The following is a 25,060-nucleotide window of genomic DNA, read 5'->3' as shown; positions in this document are numbered from 1 at the left end:
CTGCCTTAAAGGCAGGGAGAGCCGCTCCTTGCCGCACTGCAGATGCAGCGCTGGCCTGAATCTAACTCCCAGAAGCAGAAGCAGCACAGCCCTGTTCGGGAGCCAGACCACACACTCCGTGTCTGACATCAGATGTGGGGGCGTGGCTAACCCCCACGTCTGATGTCAGACATTGGGGGTGGGGCCAGCGGGGCCGTGGTAGTGGCTGGACACAGGCCGCCAGTGGTCTGGCTCCTCTACTGCATACATCCCAGGACTAGTAACATGGCATTATCTCCAACTCAAACAAAAACACCCAAGGAAAGCAGGAGGCCAGGACACAGCTAGATGGCCACAGTCTCCATGCTCCCCTCAATTTCAGTCTTTAACTTTTCATACGGATTTGATCACATATTGAAATTAATGACATGGAATGCCCACATGAAGGAATGGAAGCAGAAGCAATGCCAATTCAGAAACAAAATCTCCTGCCATCTAAAAATGCCATCAACTGGCTGCAAAAAAACAAGAAACCTGAACTACACTTAGCTTAGAATAATTTATTTTACTTAATATACGCTTTGCAAGAGGATACATGTCTGAATTAAACACAATTTACAAGTATTTATCTTATCAAACGTTAAGCACTGATTCCAGCTTCAATGTTGCCCCTAGTCAGAAACTGGGCATGAAAGTCCACAAGAAAGCATGGATTAATGCTTTAATTAATTAATTAATTAAATTAAGGTGTTTCCTAGTGTGGAGGTTAAGGCAGGAGCCTTAGCTTACAATGTTTATGCAATCTGGACGTGTGACTTCATTGGAGTCTTAACTGGATGGACCTCAGGCAGGGGTAAGAAGGGGAAATCTCCCCCCACACCCCCCAGCCCAAATTAAGCCAATTCCCACTGAATTAAATAGGACATACTCCCAGGTAAGGGAGTATTGGATTTCTGGCTTTGCCCTCACCTGGAAAATATCCTTCAGACACCCATGCCTAACTGCTCTCTTAAATTGAAGGCCATGTTCAAATATATCAATTTTAATTGGGTTTCCTTCTAATGGAGAATGTTTGCTACGTGAAGAAACAGCCGTGCAGAGGAAAGCAGGTTTTTCGAGAGCAGAGCACTGAAGTGGCTTGCAAGAAGATGCAGCTCTGCAACGTGAGACATTTGCTTGAGCAGATAAGGTGTCCGTGGTAAACCATTTCCTCCACTGAAAAAACTCCACGGGCAAAAGGGAAATTCCCAGGGCTGTGCAAAGCTGAATCAAAGAGCAGTTGCAGGATGGGAGCGTCTACCAGGGCTACTGGGGCTTTTGAAAGGAAGCCAGCTATTTAAAAATATGTTTTGGGGTTTCAAATACCAGCAGCAGTGGGGGCTCTCACTTTGTGGCTGCGAGTGCAGGGATGTTCAAAGCTTGTGCCCCATCCCCCTAATATTCTGGCCATGAAAATGCAAAGTTGATGCTCCAAATAATACAAACTCAACCTTGTAAATTAGTATAAAACAATTACCAGCTCACACGCAAAATTACTAGACTGCCCATGTCAGCACTATGGGTGGGGACCTTTTTTAAAACGGCAAATCCCTTGTCAAACAAAGGGTACCCATCCTACCATATGCATGTTTACCAAGAGAGAGATGCTCCCCTGAGTTATATGGCATTTTCCCTACATGTAAGTGTGCATAGTACTGCACAGCTTAGCAATTCAAGAGTGGGCGTGTTCTAGGATTTCAGGATATGATCAGTCTGCAGAAAATAAATATTGTATTTCATGGGGGGGCGGACTAGATCTCTAGCACTCTATTAGAACAAGAACCACATCACCAGGACAAATGGATCAACTGATAAATTAGATCAGATAAATCCAGTTGGATCCCAGAATAGAATAGAAATTAAAAAATTAAATTTATCTTCATAGCACTCTGTGGCCCCATCCATTTGTATGCCTTATTTCACAGCACATCCTTGCCCCATGACCTTCATGGTTCTTCTGGCTCAAGCACCCTCAGCTATTTAAAGCCTCCAGGTCCCCTAAATAATTCCTTGCGGCCTCTTATATTCTCTTAGAACATCTACACAACGCTGCCTTGTGTACTGCGTACAATTCTGGTGTAGTGGTTAGAGTGCTGGACTAGGACTGGGGAGACCTGAGTTCAAATCCCCATTCAGCCATGATACTAGCTGGGTGACTCTGGGCCAGTCACTTCCCTCTCAACCTAACCTATTTCACAGGGTTGTTGTGAGGAGAAACTTAAGTATGTAGCACAAAACTCTGGGCTCCTTGGAGGAAGAGTGGGGGAAAATATATATATATATATATTAAAAGGACATTGTAGAACTGGAAAAGGTGCAGAAGAGGGCAACCAAGATGATCAGGGGCCTAGAGCACCTTCCCTAGGAGGCAAGGCTTCAACACCTGGGGCTTTTTAGTTTAGAAAAAAGACGACTGTGGGGAGACATGATAGAGGTCTATAAAATCATGCATGGCATGGAGAAAGTGGAGAGAGAGAAATTCTTCTCCCTCTCCCATAACACTAGAACCAGGGGTCACTCCATGAAATTGATTGCCAGGAGGTCTAGGACCAACAAACGGAAGTACTTTTTCACACAATGCATAATCCACTTGTGGAACTCTCTACCACAGGACGTGGTGACAGCCAACAACCTGGATGGCTTTAAGAGGGGTTTGGATAACTTCATGGAGGAGAGGTCTATCAATGGCTACTAGTTGGAGGGCTACAGGCCACCTCCAGCCTCAAAGGCAGGATGCTTCTGAGTACCAGTTGCAGGGGAGTAACAGCAGGAAAGAGGGCATGCCTTCAACTCCTGCCTGTAGGCTTCCAGCGGCATCTGGTGGGCCACTGTGCGAAACAGGATGCTGGACAAGATGGGCCTCCTTGGGCCTGATCCAGCAGGGCTGTTCTTATGTCTCTCCCACAATTCCTTCAAAAAACTCACCTTTCCCAGGAAGCTTCTGGCACAACCTCTTAATCCGCACCCCCTACAGAAACTAAACCTAAAGTACACGTAAGTGAATTATCTTTCTCCTGTCACCATCACCTTCATCTGTGACCTGCCCATTGTTGTTTCCCCATGTTGAATTTTAGACTGCAAGCTGTTCAGGAAAGGGATAGAGATGTAAAGTGTCTGGAAATGCTGAAGCCACTGCTGGTGGGGACGGGAGGAGGGGATTTTTGTTGCTATGGAATAAAAATGACAATTCTGGGGGGCAGGCTTGATATATGTGCAATGTATATTTTAAAATGAGATCTAAGTTTACCTTTCTGCATAAAGAATGCATTGGCTGACATCCAGACTAATGAAGCATTGGTGTGTCTAACTGGGCAAAGAGGCACCTTTTTAACGTGGTGATTCTCTTTATTTAGCAGGGGGAGAGTAACGGGCCCTATCCACCCCCAGCACAGGACCTCCAGTGACTGTTGCTGGTGTCTATCTGATGTTTCTTTTTAGATTGTGAGTCCTTTGGGGACAGGGAGCCATCTTATTTCTCTCCCTCTCTCTGTAAAACCACTTTGGAAATTTTTGTTGAAAAGCAGTATATAAATATTTGTTGTTGTTGTTCTAAAGAGTTCTAAACTAAAGCTACATCGATGCTTGTGTGTGTGGCAGGATTTCAATGGCCTTCTTGTCCCCCAGAAGCAGCCTGCATCACCCAAAAAATGTGTTCCTGAGGGCCATGCAACCCTCAGGGACATATTTTCATACAGCACAGAATGCTTCTGGGGGAAGGGGAGCAGCATTCCCTCTAACAGGGAATTCCAAATGTTGTTGACTACAACTCCCAGCATCCCCAGCTGCGATGGCCTTTGGCTGGGAATTATGGGAGTTGTAGTCAACATCTGGGATTTCCTGTTAGAGAAAACACTGAAGGGGAGGCCGTCAGAACACCCCCTCCCTGGCGCAGAGGAGCCGAGTTAGTTAAACTCTCCAGGAGCTCTGGCACTTCTCTCATAGCACTGGTGCTTTGTTAGTCTGGAAGTCAGCCAGCACATATAACTTAGCATGTAAAATTGTAGTTTGGAATATTAATGACATTTAAAAGTATACATGCATTCAAACAATAATTACAAATACACCCTGTATTAGAGATGGAGCTGCAAGTTGTTGTGGCCAGTGGTACCTAAACATCTTAGGGCAAGATCCAGACTAAGTCAGTTGTGACTCAGCACCACTGAAATGAAAAAAAGTCAGTCATTACTAACTTCAATCCCATTAATGTCTGTGGGACTTAGCCATAACTCATTTAGTCTGGATCCTGCCCGTCATTTTTGCCAGCTGTAAAAATAAAGTGGGGGTGGGGTGGGGGCATTGAAAACAGAAACCATCAACAGTGCAGTAAACAAAATGACATTCTTATTATCTGGACTTCAAAACAGTCTTCCTTCCATTCTGCATAATGGTAGCATTATCCAGAAAAAGAATTCATACAAAAACCTTCACCACCTGTTTATCAGAGGCAACAGTGGGATGAATGCTCATCTCACAAGTAACAATCGCTCTTTCAAACTGCTTCCAACCTACTAGAAGAAAATTAGGGTCTGCCTCCAGCCTAGCAGAGGACAGTGTTAAGAACAATCAGTAAATCTTGATATTGCGTCAAATCTCACAACAGCACCAGTGACAGCACCGGGGGTGGAGAGAAGGGATTTAGAGGGCAGGGGGCACAGGAGGGACAAAGTGCATTTATGGGAGCTGTGCCCCACATATGAGATCTCTGAAACAACTCTGTAACTTGTAGCCTTGAAAAATAACACCACCTCAAGCTTTTTTGTCTAATTAGGAACCGTTTCTGAAAGATCAATTCTGCACCATCGTTTTTATAGCCACCGACTTCAGCGAACTGATGGTTTGCACAGATTGAAACACACTTCCCTACTATTTTCATACGTTGCTCGTTTCATGCTTTGGCTGTGTATTTTCAACCACAGACCAGTTTCTTTCACATGCTGGAGAAGATGAAGGGATAAGAAGCCTACACGTTTTGAAATCTACCTGCACAATGAGGAAGACCTTGCAATTTGCTTTAACGAGTGCGAGGGGGCACTGCTCAATGGAAGGGTGTTCCAAGCACTTCACCAAGCGCAAGCAACAGCCCCGTACAGGAGGCCAGTAGGATTAGCCCCATGTTGCAGCTGGGGGTTGTGGCTGAGAGAGAGCAGCTAGCGTTAAGGGCAGCTCTAGTGAATTTGTGGCCCAGATGAGGCTTTAATGAAGGACTTCTTGGCTCGGGGCTCACATTACAGAGGAACATAGGAAGCTGCCTTCTACTGAGTCAGACCATTGGTCCACCCAGCTCAACTGGCAGCAGTTTCTCCAAAGTGCAGGCAGGAGTCTCTCTCAGCCCTATCTTGGAGATCCCTGCAAGGGAACTTGGAAAACCTTCTGCATGCAAGCATGCAGATGCTCTTCCCAGAAAGGCCCCATTCCTTAAGGGGAATATTTTAAAGTGCTCGCATGTAGTCTCCCATCCAAATGAAAACCAGGGCAGACTCTTTAGCAAAGGGGACAATTCATGCTTGCTACCACAAGGCCAGCTCTCCTCCCACATTCCACATTCTTAATGGCTTGCATATGGGTGTGACATGGGCAACAGGGTGTGCGTTTCCTCAGCTCAGTGCAAGGCTGAAGCACCCAAAAGTTCAGTTCAAATGTGGTCCTTTGTTTGTCAGCTCCTATGTGGTGCTATAAAGACAGCTGCCCACACACGAAACTTGAGGTTTTCTCCTAATGAAATTATGCTGGAGGCTTATTGTAGTGGCAAGAAGACAATGAGTCGTATGTAGGAAGTGCCCGGATCAAACCATGCCTCTGCAGGAAACTCACTAGGTGGGCCTTAGGCAAGCTGTGCTCTCTCACCCTCTGCCCCGCCACCTTCCCCCCAAACCTCCTACTGCGCGCACGCACGTGCGCGCGCACACACACACACTCTCTCTCTCTCTATTATCTGGAAAGCTTAGGGGGCTACACATGGGGTTTCCAGGAGGTCTCTCATCCAGGTACTGACCAGCCCACATCTGCTTGGCAAGGTTGCTACCCCAGGTGGCTTCAGACCACGGTCAACCCCGCCCCAACATTTGACATTTCTAAATTAAGAAAATAACCGGCGAGGAAACCTCAAAGGTGCACTAGAATGCTGTCTATTAGGTCCAACAGCATAAGCACAGCCCTGCTGGGGCAGGCCCAAGAAGGCCCATCTAGTCCAGCATCCTGTTGCACACCGTGGCCCACCAGATGCCGCTGGGAAGCCCACAAGCAGGAGATGAAGGCAGACCCTCTCTCCTCCTGCTGCTCCCCTCCAACTGGTATGGAGAGGCACCATGCCTTTGAGGCTGGAGGTGGCCTACAGCCCCCAGACTAGTGTACATTCTTTAGTAGTAGTAACCAGGTTTAGTACACCTCCTTCCCCAGGGGCACGAGCAAAGCAAAACAGCGGCCTGGATTATCTCCGCGTAAAGATTTTCTGTCTTTCCTTTGCACTGCTGCACATCCTCCCTCCCTCCCTCCCAATGATGCCCTCTTGAGCCCCAGGCCCCAATCCCACCTGCCTCTCCTCCTCTTGGCGCAGCCGCTCCTCTTCCTTCTGCCGCTCCTCCTCTCGCTTCTGCTCGAGCTTCTTTCGTTCCTCACGTTCTGCTTCTTCAGCCTTTGGAAATTGCGGGGGGGGGGGGGATGTTACTCTTCACATGTTAAAACTCCCTCCCCACATTTTTTGGAAACCCAACAGAAGCCGAGAATTCCACAAGAGAGAAGCAGCAAACTCTGCACACAGCTGGATGGAAGCCTGCGCAGCATGCTGTGGATTTCACATTCTTTAGCACCACAGGAAGTTATAGGATGCTTTGATCACTCAGCTATTCACGGAGATCCAGCCAACAGCCTGAATCCCCCTGCCTGCTTGGGGTGCATTGTTGGGGAGAGGTCAGGGGTGGGGGGGGGGGCATTCTTTGAACACAGGAGGTCCCAGGTACAATCCCTGGCAGCACCTCTGGCAAAAAGGTTCTAGGTAGCAGGGCTGAGAAAAGGTCTGGACGGAGACCTCAGACAGTCCCTGCCGGTCAGAGTAGACAGGGCCAGAGGAGAGTGTGAGCTATACAGCATGCTCTACTCTGACTGGCAGGGGCTCTCCAAGGTGTCTGTCTTCCTCTTGTGCTTCAGATGGCTCCCTGGTTTATCTCAGGTAAAAGTCACATCTGAGTCACAACAGAGCAGATTTTCTTTTCTTTTTATCTATCTTTTCATTGTTTTTCAACAAAATAACAGAAATAAACAAGAAACATAGAAAAGGAAGATAAAAGTAATTTTACAATTAGCAGTTCTTAGACATCCCATTATTACATACATCAGTCGGGAGGTCCAGCAGCACTCTGTTCTCCACCTTCCAAAAAATACCCACCCACACAAATCTGCCCTTGCTGGGAATTATAAAAAGAAAAAAGAAACAAATGAAGAAAAAAAACAAAAACACAGAAATACCTCTTTAATTATCCATATATTCTAGAAAGAAAAGCCAAATCTTGGATGAGGGTGCTGACCCTGTGCTAAATTGTAAATTATGAAAGGCTACCAAGTAGAAATAAATGCTTCATCTGAAGTATTCCATAAGTAAGCAGTAATCTTAGCCATAGAGGCATATTCCCATAATTTTAATAACCACTCATCTACCATTGGGATTATTTGTTGTCTCCATTTAGCCGTGTATAAGATCCTGGCTGCATTAATCACATACAAAGACAATTCCAAATTAGTAGGAATATAGGATTTAGTCATGTTTGACAAAAAAAAAAAAAAAACCTCTGGAGAGTAAGGGAAATTTATGTTTAAAATTTCTTGCATCTTACAAGGAATTTCCCCCCAGAATTGTTGTGGTTTGCTACATGTCCACCATAGCATATTTTAATACATGTAGAACTATGCGGAAATACCCAATTTCACACGCAATGGGGGATATACAGGTAATTTTTTAAGGGGTGGGGATTTGGGGGAATGGAGGGGCAAGTCTACTCCCAGCAGAGTCGCCATTTCTTCTTCCCAGAATGTCGCCTCTGAATAATTGTATGTGAGAAGGCAGCATCATTCTGCAGTCCAGCTGATGCATGGGGGGGGGGGCTTATCCCCCCCCCCCCCAAAATGCCTCTTGGAGCTATGCTATGTGAAGATGCAGTATTGCCCAGCCCCAGAGGGCATTTCAGCACTCACATACGTTTGATCCATGGGTTGAGTTGAGTTGCTAAGAGGACACAAAGAGAGGAGGAGGCAGAAAGCATGCAAGACAGCCATTGGTGGTAAAGATACATTGAGAGCAGGTCTCATGTTGCAGGATAGAACTAAAGGGGGGTCCCTGCCAGGTCTGAAAGCAACAGATTTAATCAACAAAATCTGATTTGAGGGGTGGTTTTTTGGAAGCACCAAAATCTACATCACCCGCCCATGTGCACAGGTTGCATAGTTAACTCAGCAGTCCCAAAATATGTGCTGCAAGAGAATTAGCAAGTGAAAAATAATTTATTCAATTATCAAAGCACCCACTTGCAGAGGAAGCTGCATGCTGCTTCTCTGCATCATTCGTCACTCCAGCTTTACCTCCTTCTAATCAGGTAGTGGGGGTGGGTGAGAGAGAAATTTTGCAGCATCCTGAGATTCCCCTACTCCTGGGAGAACTGCTGCCTGGTCAGTAGGCAAGGCAAGGCTAGACAGACCAATCGCCCATCTCACTCTAAAGCAGCCTTATTCAAAACTGGGTGGAACGGGATCATTCAATGGCTCCCGATAACAAGGCAGAGCACAACGGAAACGGTCTAGAGATGTACATATCAGGCAGTATAGAAAAACATGATAAACAAACAAACAAACTGCCCACCTTTGGAGGAGGCCTCCAGTTGCTGCTCTGTGTGAGTCACCATTCTGGGCTGGCTTCCTTCCAATCAAGAGGCATGCTCAGCTCAGTGACACAGGCAGAAACACAGTGGGTAGAGGTGCTCTGTGGGTAGGCATTTCTTATTCTGACACACGCTCAGAGTAAACCTTTTCCAGTTCAAGCGCCTTGCACCTCCAGTATAATTCGGCGGGGGGGGATTGCATCAGCATTCAGAAGTGTAGGAAACACTACGCCGGCCACGAACTGTCTTCCCTTGATCTGATATCAGCTATGATGAAGACTTACCTCTCGCTGAGCCTTTCTGGCTTGTTTCTCCTCTAACTTCCTCTGCTTTTTTGCTCCAATCTTCCCAGAAAATTGGATCTCAGTGGCTTCGGCTCCATCATTCTCCTCTGCATTGTGTTATTAAAAGAAAAAGAAGAGCAAGGAGGCCATCATCAAAGGGATCACACCACAGGAGGTCCAAGGGGCTGCTGACTCTCTCCTGTCTTTCAGGACACTTGTTGCATCTTCCCTCATTTAACAGTGTTCTGGATCGCTGGAATCTGGTATCATTTTTGTGAACTGTCCTGACTGGTTTCCAGTGATGTTTACAGGCTAACTGGTTTATTACTTGTTTATTCAATTTTATTTTATTTTTCCAGTGTAAACTGCTGCAAGAAGCCTTTAGGGCGCTGAGATTGATAAATGAAAAAATAATGCAAAAATGCTGGGGTCTGGATCCAGATCAGAAGAAGAGAAAGTTTTGTTCAGGCACAGACACGCTGTCAAGAAATGATGCTTCTGAACATGCTCAGGAGTAGGGATGTGCAGAACATTTCACCAGTGAAATGTTTCAACTCGAAACGGGCCATTTAGAGTGTTTCGAGCTTGGAAAAGAACACCCTTTACATAAAGGGCCTGTTTTGAGCTCGAAGCAGAACCCCCGTTTCAATCGAAACATTCCAATGTTCCGAGCACCGTTTTGGAGGTCTGTTTTTCCCCTGCGGATTGGTTTTTGGGCACTGGCTACCAAATGGCTTGCAATCTCCTTGCTTCTTGGTTGGCTTGTTAGCATACAAATCAATGGGCAACTGTGCCACCATTGGCTGGGAGGAGGGCAGAGGGGACACAAATGAGGGAATTTCAAAATATATTCAAAGGGACTGGGAGACAAAGAGAGAGCCCTCATACCATGCCTCTCTTGAAGAAGAGGATACATTTCTTTTGTGGGTTTGGTGGTAGGTAGCATCCATCATGTCCTACTACACAAACCACTTTGGTGTCCCTAGGTGCTACCCATGGGGAACAATGGGGTGTTTTGAGTTTTCCCCATTGTTCCCTAAGGCTGTGACACTTGAAACTTTTCAAGTTGTTCTGTCAAAACAGCCAGCTTGGCCGCTGTTTTGATGGAACGTTTCGGTCATTTTGCATTTTGTTTCGAGCTTGAAACAGAATACAAAATCCATTTTAAGCACATCCCTACTAGTAATGTGCACGGAACCACAGAAGCGTGGTCCGGCACTGGGGGGAGTGTCACTTTAAGGGGGTGGTGGTAGTACTTACCCCCCCCCGCCGCTCTTCCCCTCCGGCACTGGTACTGTTTAAAACATTCTTGGGGCGGCAGAGTTCCTCCCTGCCGCCCCTGCCCCCGTCGTTGTCCTCGTAAGCTTTAAACAAGGAAGAGCTGTCGATGCGCATGCGCCCTTCGCGGCGCGCGTGCTTGTCTGCGCCGCTGGCGCGCGCGCCACATACACAGCACACGCGCGCCAGCGGCAGAAACAAGCGCTCGCGCCGCGAAGGGCACATGCGTGCCAACAGCTCTTCCTTGTTTAAAGCTTACGAGGACAACGATGGGGGCAGGGGCGGCAGGGAGGAACTCTGCCGCCCCAAGAACGTTTTAAACAGTACCAGTGCCGGAGGGGAAGAGCGGCGGGGGGGGGGGTAAGTACTACCCCCCCCTTAAAGTGACACTCCCCCACTCCTCTGGACCGCCAGAATTCCGGACCGGTTCGGAGGCTTTTTCAAGTCCCCCGGACCGAACCATGCACACTCCTAATCCCTACTCAGGAGTCTGCAGGCCGGTTAACTAAAGACCTCCAAAGGACCCAGGGCAGCCAGAGCCTGTTGTCTCACCTGCAATCGCCAGCTTGGGGGAACCCTAGGAGGCTCCAGCATCCCTCAGCAGGATCCTTGTCCTATCCTTGGAAGCTCAGGAGCAGAGGCGACCGCAGCTCAAGCATCAGAAGTGAAATGCTCACTGGGCTGCTCTAGGCCTCCTTGCTAATGGGCTTCCTTGGGAGGCCAGCTCAGGTGCCTGCCTTGAACCAGGGCCAGCCTACACTCCAGGAAGGGGTGGGGCTCCTGGCTCCTACATAATCCCACCATTCAAAGTCTGGTCTTGCTGGTTCAACAGCTCCCCCACTGAGCTCTTCCTTCCAATTTGCTGCCTTGCCCTATCGCCCTCGCCCTCTTGGACGTGAACATGGACAGGAGTGTGGGCCTGTCTCTTGATAGAGTGTGAATTTCTGAACTGGGGGAGTTCATGCTCCACCCAAGTTCTGAAATTTGCCTCCATCATCCATTGCAACCTGTGCCACTGCAATGACTGCCTATATGTTTTGCGTCATGAGCCCGATTCAGACATTATGCTGTATAGATATCTGTACACTTGTACACATTTGTGTGAATCTGCACCTGTGCTTATTTTAAAAGTAAACTGGATACAGGCCCTTCAAATGCATGGTACAGATAGGAAGTGTACTTCTGTACCTGCGTTCAGCACAACATGGGAATGACTGTACCTGTGTACACTGTACACAATACACTCATGGTACGTGTTGAACATAATGTGTGAATGAGCCTATGATTCTTCTTAAATCTAGGCGATATATGTTCCTATTCAAAGACGCCTGCAGTTACAGCACATAGCCAAAAGGAGGTGCTAGGCCCACGTGTGGTTTAACAGGGATGAGGGTATAAGTCCTCTGCAGAAAGGTTCTGGGTGGTGGTGGTCTTAAATGAGGAGTGTATTCATGTGTGATTCTGACTCCTCGAGGGTCTGGCTGTGAGGGGCCCTCATTGCTGCCATTGGGATTGCCAGATGACCCCATGATGCAACTAAGAAGGAAAGCTGCCACACAAATAATGTTTCTGGCTTCATGGAATAGCTGGCAATAGTTGACCATTGTCAAATAACAGATGGCCAATCATCAATACAGGGCTGGTCGACTGACCAGTCTCCTAGCCTTGATACAGCCGTTACCTCATTCCCCCAAAGCACACTCCTTTGCAGAACTCTTTGCTGAAGGTTCAGTGTGAGCTGAGCAGCACCGTGCCTTTGAGATTACTTCAAGGGGTTTGGTAATTTGACAGAAATTATGAGCAGCCCGGCCTGGAAACATCAAAAGCATTTTCCAGACTTCATTCTTTTTGAAATGCCTTCTTCACACTTCAAAGAGATACACCCTAAGTTGAAAAGTTCAGAGCTGTCAATTTACCATCTGCATGCCGCTAAACGCAATCATGAATTCAGCCGGCGCACGGTTCAGACAGAACAAAGGCAAAGTCCTCTGTGAAAATCCAAAGCAAGTTTCAAAGTGGAAGGAAGTACAGCCCTCCTAACAAAAAGGCAGGCAGCCAGGGGTGCAGGCATATCACATACTGCTCCCTGCACCCCCTTTCACAGCAGGCCAGCAGGGAAGTGGTTACAACACAAAGGCCAAAGGCCATTGAGGCTGGGGATTATGGGAGCTGAAGTCCACCAGCATCTGGGGACCCAAATTTGAGAATCCCTGAGAATACATTTTCATTGAGGTAGGAAGTTGCAGGGTGGACTGAGGGACCATAGCAGGGTCCAAACCTAATAAAGGGCCATAACTGAGTAGGAAGGCATATGCTTTGCAGACAGAAGGTCCCAGGATTAAGCCCTGCCCAGTTGAAGGATTTCAGGTAGGAAACATCTCTGCCTGAGTCTTTGGAGAGTCACTTCTGGTAGGAGTAGGCAGCCAAGATGGGACTGGAGGGATAATGGTCTCGAACTGGGCTGCACAACTTTGGTCCTTTTGCAGATGTTGGCCTCCAACTCCCATGATCCCTCACTACTGGCCACTGTAGTTGAGGATGATGGGAAATTCAGCCCTCCAACAACAGCTGGAGGGCTGAAGCTATGCAGCCCTGGTCTAGAAGATGGGCCATGGTCTGGCAGAATATAAGGAAACTTCACAATGCATGAGAAGGTCATCTAAAACCTAGTTAGAAATAAGAAAACAAATCCTGCCTTAAGAGGTTAAGAACAGAAGAAATAGCCCTACTGGACCAGGCCCTAGTCCAGCATCCTGTTTCACAAAGTGGCCCATCAGATGCCTCTGGGAAGACCACAGGCAAGAGGTATGTGCAGGCCCTCTCTCCTGCTGTTGCACCCCTGCCACTGGTATTGAGAGGCGTCTTGCCTCTGAGGCTGGAGGTGGCCTGTAGCCACCAGACTAATAGCCATTGATAGACAAAGGAAATTTGTCAGGAAGAAAAACGATCCAGTCAATATTCTAGATGTGCTGATTTGCAGAGTTTAAGGGCAACCTGTCAGGTCTCAGCCAGATTCAGGGACAAGCACTTTGGTATAGGCCACTTTCTGGAGTCAGCCAGGCAGAGATCTGATGGACCAGATGTAGCTGAATCAGGTCATGAAGATGTTGGGTTGCCAAAGGTGGCAGCTGTGAGGAGGGGGAGGAAACAGGGTGGCCTGCGTGGCTACTCATAGAGCTGAGTTGCTCAGAATGAAGACCCATGCCTGAAACAACAACTATAGAGGGCCAGCTACAGGGGCGAGCCACCATTGCATGGGGGAAGGGAGGGGGTGTCAAAGGACCTGGGCTGCTGGGTTCAGGGGCTGTGCCTGGCGCCCTCGTGCAGGGGATTATGGAGGGAGCACAGTCTCTGCTTCGCCTGCCGCCCTGTTTCCCCCCATCCCCAGCCAGGAAGATTGCCGAGCTCTCCCCCTCCCCGGCCGGGTCACTGCTGCTGCCGCCGCCCCCAGGCCTCTTCCTCCACCAGTTCCAGCTGCAGATCTCGTGAGATCTGCAGCCAGAGGAGGACGGGAGGTGGCGGCAGCTCCCCTGCAGCAGCCCAAGCGAACAGAGACCAGAGCTGGGGGCGGTGGGGAGGAGGAGGGCAGGCAGTGGTGGTTCCCCCAGCGGGGGGTGGGGGGGAGGCGAAAAGTTTTGCACCTCATGGAAAGGAAAAAATAATGAGGCGATTCTCACGATCGCCAAAAAGCAGGCTAAGGAAGCCTAGCCTGCTTTCTGGAGACTGTGAGAACCACCTGGCTTGGCCACCCACACGACTGCCGGCTCCGTGATGGAGCCGGTGGGGGCTTGGAGTTCGGGGGCCACGCAGCCCACGAACTCCCAAGCCCCCACTGGCTCCGTCACGGAGCTGGCAGTCATGTGAGCGGCCAATCTGGCCGCCCAGAGCTTCCCCTCCGTTCGTCTGCGGGGAGAGTGGGCTAAGCCCACTCTGGGTGAGCCTTACTGATCGTGAGACTCGCCTCAATGTATATGTGTGTGTGTGTGTGTGTGTGTGTGTGTGTGTGTGTGTGTGTGAGTGTTATGTGCACACACTACCTCCATGCTGCCACTCAGGACAAACCTCTCTCCGCTCTTTACTGAGAGAGTTTAGTTCAAGGGAGTTGGAGTTGGAGTCTTGGAGAGCCAGAAGAGCTTCTGAAATTAATATGATGGATATGAAGAAAATTAAGAGCTGAGAAATCACTGGGAGAGTTAAGCCAAAAACTCTCCTGAGATCTGAATCGCCCACAAAGCAGCTGAAGGGACACTCTGGAATTGAGCCTCCAGAACCTCCAGTACTGGAGAAGAAGAGCCAGACTTGAAGCTGAGCAAGGAAAAAAGCCAGGCTCATTGCAGAAGTTGATTAGAAAACTCCTAGTAAGGACTCTGCAATAAGGCACAGTATTAGGTGCAAGTTAGAGTGGATGTGTTTTTCTCCTATTTTATTTTTTCCTTTATGCTCACATGGCTGCTGTTTCTTTGTACTAAATTTCCCCAAAGAACTACAGTTTTGAATTATTGTTTTAGAGTCAATTTTCTCTTTTTGAATTTAATGATCTGCAGCTTCTGTCTGCAGAAGATCCCCACCCCATACGTCTGGGTGATGCTGCAGTACAGCAAAGATCAGGTGAGTAGCCCAAGTGGCGCATGGAGCAAAGCCCTGGTTTGAGATACACACACCCTAGAACAGGGATTCTCAAACTTGGGTCCTCAGGTGTTATCGGACTTCAACTCCCATAATCCCCAGCCTCAGTGGCCTTTGGTTGGGGATTATGGAAGTTGAAGTCCAATAACACCTGAGGACCCAAGTTTGAGAATCACTGCCCTAGAACCTTATATGACCTCTAGTTTCTTGGTGAGGATCCTACCAGACTGGGCAGAGGGTAAGACAATATCATGGTTGGAGGAGACACCCCCTGCCAAGCAATCTGGCCAAGGAAAATTCAGGGACCCTGCTTCAAGAAGTTGGCCACTGATGATCTACACAACTTCTACGGAGCTGACTGGGTTGTTGATTGCCCAGTCTAAGTTTCAAAGGTCTGATCCTCTTGGCCGTATGCACAAAGCCTATTGGTTGAACCAGCAAGACAACTGATGGGATTGAGCATCAGTTTCTGATGGGATAAGCCTGCCTATAGGATCGTAGGCCTCTGCAGGACACTGCACCAGGGCAGCAACAAGGGCCAGAATGAGTGCCCCAACAGCAGCCAGAGGTGACACAGTGGTAGTGCATAAATTAAAAATATCACAGAATAGAAAAGATTAAACAATCTCATTTTAAAAAATTAAACTGTTTAAAATCAATTTCCGTTAAAAGCCTGAGAAAACAGGTGTGTCTTGAGGGTCTTCCTAAAGGCGATCAGGGATGGAGATGCTCTTATTTCATCAGGGAGCATATTCCAAAACCTCAGAGCAGCCAGAGAAGGCCCAGTCCCACGTTGCCACCAAAACGGGCCAGAGGCAACCACAACCAGACCTCCCCAGAGGATCTTAGTAGGTGGCAGGGTTCATGACAAAGAAGGCAGTCTCTTAAGTAACCTGGGCCCAAGCTGTGAAGGGCTTCATAGGTAATAACCAGCAAAATAAACAGCACGTTATTATATTACACGAAAGCTAATCCAGGAAGGAGAAGCGACTTGCATGACTTGCCTTCCATCGCTTCTTGTGCCTGCTGCGAGCGCCTCTGAGCCACAACTCGGGCCATGTTCCGCCGACGCCTGGGCATCCCCTCTCCCCGCTCACTGGTGTGGGGCTGAGGCCTGGCTGCTGCAGCCGTCGCCACATTCTGCTGGTGCTCCTCATCAGCTAGCGAAAGGGAACACATTTTAGCATATCTCAACCATGTCTAGTTCTTTCGGCAGTAAGTCCGTTGCTTCCATTTTCCCGATGAAATCAGAATGCTTAGGTATGTCGACAGAAATTAAAAGCAAAATACATCTCAAATGAACATGAACCTGGTCATTATGTAAAAATGAAAGTTTTCGTTCCCGAATGGGCTTCTTTTCTTCTTGCCTCCTGATCTTTCCCCATTTTTGTATTGTGTCTATTACACCAGGAGTTTGGCCACAGCCTTGGGTCCCCAGATGATGTTGGACTACAACTCCCATAACTCCCAGTCACAATGGCCTTCATGGCTAAGGATGATGGGAGTTGTAGTCCATCAACATCTGGGGACCAAAGGTTGGGAACCCCTGGATTAAAATTTAAGACAGTGGGCAGGACCTGTGAGATTTTTTTAAAATCTATGTACTATCTAGAATGTTGTTGGCATCATGTAGCAGTAGCTTTTAAGTATGGAGCAAATGCTCATGGCATTCAGTTTTCACTATAGGACATGGTGCCATCTTGCTTGTGACTCTGAATGCCAAACAAAGTCTCAGCAGACATCAAGATGTCAGTGCCTGTGATGACCAGGTTTTCACACCTCTCCAGAAGACAAGTAAACGGAGAGCTGAAATAAACAATATTTGGCACTGACTTCCAAAAAGGCTGATTCTGGTTATCTAGACATATGAAATATCATTTCAGTGTTTGGTTGACATCATCAGATAAATTAAATAGCAAATCTTTATCCCCAGGAATTATTACACCAATACTATACTTTAAGACTTAATTTTCAGTAAGATGGTAAATCTACATCTGAGCCGTACCAGTTCAGAATACAGATGAGGGCTCATTTCATCCCCCCCCCTTTAAAATTTAAACAATGTAGAGAAGTGTATGATATCGCTCTATCATGTCTTAAATTATGTACAAGGCTTCCAGTACAAATAACGTCAAAGCAAAGTTCTGAATTTGTTTGAATATAACCTTTGATCTGTATGAAGACTGTAATCAGTATAACACTGATATTACAAAAAAGGCTACAACAACAGAAAGTGGCATGAAAGTGTAGTTACAAAGAACTGACTTCTAACATTCATAGACAGCAGAATTTCAAAGATCAAGTGATAAAAAGATTCTCCATAGACAGAATTTGATGGGAAGTGTCCACCACATTTTTGCATGCACCTTATTTCTGTAAATATTCAAACAGTATCATGTTGGTCTTTGCTAGGACCAACAAAAATCACAAAGAAGTAAGTTAGCGTTTTGAGTTCCACAGAACTCCTCTGTAGGCTCGATGTTTTAAAAAAGTGGTTGAGGGAAGAAAAAATGTAGTTGCCAAGGCACAGAGAACAAGCCCTGTCTTAAATATACATCAGTCTTAAGATAATGATCCAGAGAGCTCGTTGCAACTGATTAGCAAAGAGTGCTAACTAGTGCAATGTAGAGAGTTACAATGAGGCATTCTGCGACAAAGAAGAAATTGTCACTTTTCCTTCAAAAATATAAAGACCAACAGTATTTGAGTCTGTCTTGAGCACTGCTTGGAACTTGAGGGCCCTCGAGGCAGAGAGCATAAACAAAGAAAACAGAGTACCAAAATGTGGAAGCAAAGCTGGAAATTCGTTTTAGATGATGAACTACATATAGAATCAACAGACGTCAAACTGGGTAGCATTACTTCAGTGGCCCATAGTCAGGGATGATGGATTGTAGGCCAACATCTGTAGGGGAGCCAAAATTGAGTAGCCCTGATCTAGGGGCTGGAGAACATATCTCCTCAACCCTCCTGAATGTCCCATCAGGTAATGGAGATTAATCTTCCTCCAGTTTTAAGACTTCCCTTCTGGAAAGCTAAATTCAGCATCCTCTAAAGAAGATAAGAATGCAGGCAGTTTTGCGGGACCATTAGAAAGCAGTTCAAACAGGTAAATAAATAATCAATACAGCTTTATTAAGACCAATTAAAAAAATCACAGAGCAGCAAGCTAGCTTTTGAGTTTCACAGAACTCTGACTCAAACTTGATGCTGAGCAAAAGCAAAGCAACGAGAGTCCCACATAATCCTTCAAGGTAACGAGAAAAAAAGAAAGAAAGAAAGAAAGAAAGAAAGAAAGAAAGAAAGAAAGAAAGAAAGAAAAGCTGTCCAGTTAAGGTTCTAAGCTGGTGAGCAGGCTGCGTTCAAAAGATCTTGCAAGTATACAAGCAAGGAGACCTAAGAGAAACACTGCATTGCACAACTGTGCTTAGAAATATGCAAATTGTTGTACCACATCCTGGAATGCCTGTAATGGCTCCAGTTTAAGCACTAGCCATCCCAGGCCAACCTTTCTCAGCTTTTGAACTCAAAGTTAAGAGTGATGTGTGACAGAAGGGTGGAGAAATTTATAATTGCTCTCACACTTGAATACAAGACATCAAGGCAGACACAGCTGCTGGAGGAACCATAAATCCCACAGATCGGGTCAGATTATTTTTTCTAATTAAAAAAGTAACTTAATCTATAAAGAGATTCTTGATTCTCCCTGAAAGTACAAATGCTTGATACCTCAGGCTGTTTATGGGGGATGGCAGACGTGCCCCATATAGCTCTGGTGCAAATGCTCATGAATGTATATGTGTTTACATCCAATCTCTCTGTGTTTATAGCTATACACACTCTACTCCACTTCACATTGTATCTATTTTATTAATGTTGTGAGCTGCCCCAAGCAGTCGTGTACTGGAGGGGTGGACTTAAATATTTTAAATAAACAAAATAAAAAATAAACAAATATATACACAAATTAGCATTCATTCCAGCAATACATATTAATCACTCTCCTGCCCCCACTGCCAATAAATCCAAAGCACCTAAAGTAAAATGAGAGAGAGAGAATTAAGTTCCTTGCAGTTTTTTCTACTGCATGCAGATAGGCTGGCATGGCCACTGTTAAGAAGTGCAAACATACATAGGAAGCTGCTGTATACTGAGTCAGACCATTGGTCAGGTCTATCTAGCTCAGTATGGTCTACACAGACTGGCAGCAGCTTCTCCAAAGCTGCAGGCAGAAATCTCTCTCAGCCCTATCTTGGAGATGCTGCCAGGGAGAGAACTTGAAACCTTCTGCTCTTCCCAGAGCGGCTCCATCTCCTGAGGGGAATCTCTTACAGTGTGCTCACACATCAAGTCTCCCATTCAAATGCAACCAGGGTGGACCCTGCTCAGCTAGGGGGACAAGTCATACTGTCTACCCCAAGACCAGCTCTCCTCTCCGTGATCTTGCTTATACAAGGGCATTCACTTCACTCAACACTCAGATGTTTTGGGGTGGCATGCCTCTACTATTATTTTATAGATTTCTGTCCCACCTTTCTTCCGTCATGGAACTCAAGGAGGCATACATGGCGTTCCCAAGTGGTCTCCCTGTGAGGAAGCTACATCATTAATACATAAAGCTTCTTGAACAGGCAGAAGGCTTTTCCCTCAATCCTGTGGGAGGCCCTTTGCTGGGGAGTACACAGAAGTAGGAACCCAGTGCCCCCAGAACAGGGGTGCCCAAAGGAGAGTGTACAGATGTGTGTATTTATTATATCTGTTACACTTTGGTGACAGGTATATTCTGCCTTTCTTCCAGCAGAGAATTCATGGGTTCACAGGCACTCTCCCATCCAGGCATCAACCAGACCCAGACCTGCCTAGCCTCAGCAAAGGCCATGGCGCATTCAGAATCTAGAGCATTCTGAATCTTTGGAGTCAGGCGGCTTATAAATCAATCAATCAATCAATCAATCAGTGTCCCATAGCAAGCTGCCTTATACCAAATCAGACCATTGGTCTATTTAACTCAGTACTGTCTACACTGACTGGCAGCAGCTTCTCCGAGGTTGCAGGCAGGAGTTTCTCTCAGCCCTAGTTAAGATGCTGCCAGGGAGGGAACTTGGGTCCTTCTGCATGCAAGCAGGCAGGTGCTCTTCCCAGAGTGGCCCCATCCCCTAAGGGGAAAATCTTACAGTGCTCACACATGTAGTCTCCCTTTCAAATGCAAGCCAGGGCAGACCCTGCTTAGCAAATGGGACAATTCACCCGTCTGAGGACAAGACCAGCAATCCTCTGAGAGCGACTCCTAAATTGTGGCTTGTCCTTCCTCTTCTCCGTGCAAAATGTGAGGCAACGAAGGCACGGTTGATGCAGCAAGGCTTTTCTTGCCGGCTGCCATCCTTGCCATGCTCTCCAGCAGCCGCTAAACAACTCACCCCAGCCACAATGTACTGTGGCTGGGGAGGGACTCAGGTTGGCACCAATGTTCCCTCTAACATGGATTCCCAGATGTTGTTCACTGATTGATTGTTTGCCATCAAGTCTGTGTCGACTCTTAGCGACCACCGAGATAGACACTAACTAAAGTAGTAAAATGTGCCGGCCGGTCAAGTCGATTTCGACTCCTGGCGGCCACAGAGCCCTGAGGTTTTCTTTGATAGAATACAGAAAGGGCTGACCATTGCCTCCTCCTACCACACAGTATGAGATGATGCCTTTCAGCATCTTCTTATATCGCTGCTGCCCATTATAGTACCAGTGGGGATTCGAACCGGCAACCTTCTGCTCGTTAGTCAAGCATTTCCCCACTGCGCTACTAACTACAACTCCCATAATCCTCAGCCAAAGACCACTGTAGCTGGGGATGCTGGGAGTTGTAGTGAACAACATCTGAGAACCCCAGTTAGAGGGAACACGGGTTGGCACCCCACTGTCTGATCTCTCAGGAGGGGGACACCCTGCCGCCTGCAAGGGAACTGCCTATTCACCCCTATGCGAAGGAGCGGGCTGCGGTGGCCCCGCGGCCTCAGAGAAGGAAAAGCACTCTGCACATGCTCAGAGGTGCTCGCGTATTCCCGAGGACAAGAGCACGTGGCGGCGACCAAAGGTTTGGGGGGTTTCGCCCTCCCCCCTTCCTCCTACCCGCGCGCGCCTGGCCCCGGAGGCGGGTGAGGAACAGCAGAAGCGCCGCCAACACAGCCGCTGCCACGACGTAAAGCACCGGGTCCATCTTGATCACGTGACAGCCCTCTCTCGCCCCGCCTCTCCTCGCCGCCCAATCGACGCGCCCTAACCCACCCAGAGCGAAGAAGCCACGCCCACCTTGCCTTTTATCCTCCTCCTAACCGGCATGAGCGGGCGGTTCCAAAGCAGATAACGGAGGGGAGGGAGAGAAGATTTGGTATGTTCCTTGGTGCCGCAGCCTAGCAACCGTCGAGGCCCCCCAGTAACTCCACCCATTATATGTAAGGTTTCCTTTGATATGCCTGCTTGAAAAGGATCCCTCTCCCCCTTCTTTTCATGGGAATAGTGCCCAGGTAATTAATTGTGATGCTTTGATATCCCATAATGTTTTAAAACACTCCCTCCGCCACACCAATTCCGCTTGTACGGATTGAAACGATCTGTGTGAATGGTCCCAAAGGGCTGTCTAAGTCGTTGCCTGCAGGACAGGCGCCTAGTAGCGGCCGGCTAGGCGGCGGGGTGCGCGTGGACTCAGCAGTCTTTGCTGCCCCCGGCTGTCTGCCAGGAGCCTCCAGCTCAGCTCCCTTGTCACACACGCCAGCTCTGAAACGTTCTCTTTTATTAAAGTGAAAACTATTATTATTATTATTATTATTACTACTATTACTACTACTACTATTATTAATTTATTTGATTATATTTTTTAAAAAATACCATGTTGTATTAATAGAATTATTCAACTCTTTTATAAAAGAAATGAGAACAAACTTTAAAATATTCTTTGCAACTTTTAAAGTATGCTTTAGTGCCACATTGCTTACTTGGATGTTGTATCTAGCATGCATTTTATGTGTCTGTTTATAAATGTGCATATGATGTAGCCTTAGTGCATCTATGGGTTATGGTTGCCAAATCTGACTGAAGCTATTCTTGGGTATTTTTTCTCCCTAAGATTTGTTATCTATCTATCATAACTGATCCCTGCTGGATCAGGACCAAGGCCCATCTTGTCCAGCATCCTGGCACAGTGGCCCACCAGATGCTGCTGGAAGCCACAGGGAAGAGTTGAGGGCATGCCCTCTCTCCTGCTGTTACTCCCCCATAACTGGTACTCAGAGGCATCCTGCCTCTGAGGCTGGAGGTGGCCTTTAGCCCTCCGACTAGCAGTCGCTGATAGTCCTCTCCTCCATGAAGTTATCCAAACCCCTCTTAAATCTTTACAATATCAGGCCATTAACATCTTTAAGATTGCTCCAGTAGCCACCTGGAAATTGATGCCCATTCCCAAGGAGATCCATAAATCTCCAGGACCTTTCCCAGACAGCAAGCTTTATCGTGGGATTAAGACATACTTAATCCCATGTGTTATGTGGGTGAAATACTGTGAATTCCAGGGCATGTTGGATATTACAAATTTGCCCAAAAAATCCAATGCAAAAAGTGGCGTTTTTTACCCCGGACATAAATCAGGCTAAGCACCAATGCAGTATGAAAAACCCAAATCCAGTAAGGAGTGCTTCCCGATAGATCGCAGGGATTTCAATGTAAATCTGGAGGGTATGTGAATACACACCTTCCCCTTCCAAAGTAAAATTGCTGTCTGGCAGGGCTCCAGGTGACTACTGAAAGCAACCTTAGTATAGCTCCATCACTACTGTCCATGCCTTCTGGCAGCTGGAGCCTTTACAGACAGGGCTGTTACCCTGAATCTGCACCAGAAGAGAGTGTGTGCCATCACACACTGGCCAGACTTACCCTGAAGTCTATTCGAGATCTTTGGAAGCACCCCCCACCCCCCAAATCGGGCTTTCTCTTCCGATTTCTAGCTTGTCCCAATGTAATTGGGAATTGACAAAGCAATTGGGAATTGACAGAGAGAATGTGACTCTGTTGGTCCTTTTGGACCTCTCAACAGCTTTTGATACTATCGACCATAGTGTCCTTCTGGAGCATCTGGGGGGTTGGGAGTGAGAGGCACTGCTTTGCGGTGGTTCCGCTCCTACCTCTCAGGCAAGTTCCAGATGGTGTATCTTGGAGACTATTGTTCAAAATCTGAACTTTTGTATGGGGTCCCTCAGGGCTCCGTATTGTCTCCAATGTTGTTTAACATCTACATGAAACTGCTGGGAGAGATCATCAGGAGATTTGGTGCAGGGTGCTATCAATATGCTGATGACACCCAAATCTACTTCTCCATGTCAACATCATCTGGAGGGGGCATAGCCTCCCTAAATGCCTGTCTGGAGGAGGTAATGGGCTGGATGAGGGATAACAAACTGAGGCTGAATCCAGATAAGATGGAGGTACTCATTGTGCAGGAGATGAATTTGATATGCCTGTTCTGGATGGGGTCACACTTCCCCAGAAGGATCAGGTATGCAGTCTGGGGGTGCTTCTGGATCTGAGTCTCTCCCTGGTCTCCCAGGTTGAGGCGGTAGCCAGAAGTGCCTTCTATCAGCTTCGGTTGATACACCAGAGAACCACAAATAAAATCATTTCTTATGCCAAACTCAAGGGTTTATAAACATTTATATTTGTTGTCTTTTGTAGAACCAAATTTGCCAAGCATGAGTGAGCAGCAAAAATGACCAAGATCTGGTGCAAGAGGTCAGGTGGGCCCATCTGGAATCTCAATCCGGCATGCAAATCTTCCCCAAAGAAGAACTGCAAAAAGTTCATAAAAGAATCGAAGATCTCCAAATCTCTCTTTCTTTCTCTGTCCAGGAGCTTTCTGCTGGGCTAGAAAACTCTTGAAGACTCTTAGGACCTTCTGAGCATGCTCCACAATCCATTAAGAAGCGGGAGGGGAGATCATACACCCTTTAGTTGCCAGTTCAGGGAACCTACCAATAGTACTGGTAGTAATGGTGGTGGTTACATATGCACGTGCAATCTAGTTATGTTTACATATTATGTAAACACATAGTCCAGTGCTGTTCACATGTTAGGTTCAACTTGTGTACAATCTGTATACAGTGTATGCACATACTGATTTATGTGCATCTACAGTTACTCATATATTATGTACACTTTCTGTCTGTACCCTGCATTTGATGGGGGCTATACCCAGGTTTGCTTTTTAAAGGCATGTACACAAAGGCATTTTTAAAGCACACAAAGGAACATAGGAAGCTGCCATATACTGAGTCAGACCATAGGTCCATCTGATGTGTTTAGAAAACCAAAGAAACTCCATTTTTCCTAGAAAACCTTATTTTAACTTAAAGTAACCTGGCCCAGCTCAGGGACATCATAGCCTCTCATGATTAACATCATTATCTCTCTCCAGCTAAATTACATCTATGAAACTTTCTAAGACAGCTAAGCTTCCCAAGGCCAGAAAACAGGATCTAACCAAATAAGGAGTAATCACCAGATGAACAATGAATCATTCACATGCGTACTAGATACTTAGACCACTATTTTATTGCCACGTATACTGTGTCTAGGGTGTCAGCATCATTTAGATTGTTTGTATAAATGTAAGGTGCACCTGTAACCAAACTGTGATCGGTTTGAGAGCATGAGCCTACTGATTACCTATTGCTAACTGCAGAGCAATAAAGCCTAAAAGATTATTCCCAATGAGACTGTTTAATTGACTAAAAAGCGGAACCAGAGACGAGCCGAATTCACATCACATCTAGCTCAGTCTTGTCTTCACAGACTGACAGCAGCTTCTCCAAGGTTATTATTATTATTATTATTATTATTTTTACATTTATATCCCGCTCTTCCTCCAAGGAGCCCAGAGCAGTGTACTACAGACTTGAGTTTCTCTTTCACAACAACCCTGTGAAGTAGGTTAGGCTGAGAGAGAAGTGA

The 25,060-nt window shown here is 46.9% G+C and overlaps 1 protein-coding gene and 1 long non-coding RNA gene across 3 annotated transcripts in view; one reads left to right on the top strand and one right to left on the bottom strand.

The window, feature by feature from the left end:
• The window catches only part of DDRGK1 (DDRGK domain containing 1), a 43,553-nt gene extending 22,201 nt beyond the window's left edge, over positions 1-21,352 (bottom strand). For both annotated transcript variants that reach the window (XM_053257754.1, XM_053257755.1), the window contains exons 1-4: positions 21,194-21,352; positions 16,075-16,230; positions 9,167-9,273; positions 6,548-6,649 (exon numbers count right to left, since the gene is read on the bottom strand). In XM_053257754.1, coding sequence (XP_053113729.1) covers positions 6,548-6,649; positions 9,167-9,273; positions 16,075-16,230; positions 21,194-21,281 — 453 coding nt within the window. In that variant the 5' untranslated portion in view covers positions 21,282-21,352. The remainder of the gene's footprint in view (positions 1-6,547; positions 6,650-9,166; positions 9,274-16,074; positions 16,231-21,193) is intronic.
• Positions 21,353-21,746: 394 nt separating this feature from the next.
• On the top strand, positions 21,747-24,813 carry LOC128327909 (uncharacterized). The gene is made up of 2 exons (XR_008308872.1): positions 21,747-21,861; positions 23,786-24,813. It is a non-coding gene; the product is annotated as an uncharacterized LOC128327909 (long non-coding RNA).
• The last annotated feature ends 247 nt before the right edge of the window (positions 24,814-25,060 follow it).

Source organism: Hemicordylus capensis, chromosome 5, assembly GCF_027244095.1.
Source record: "Hemicordylus capensis ecotype Gifberg chromosome 5, rHemCap1.1.pri, whole genome shotgun sequence".
Taxonomy (NCBI): Eukaryota; Metazoa; Chordata; class Lepidosauria; order Squamata; family Cordylidae; genus Hemicordylus; species Hemicordylus capensis.
The sequence above is the reverse complement of the archived record's forward strand: the minus strand, read 5'-3'. Positions and strand labels throughout refer to the sequence as shown.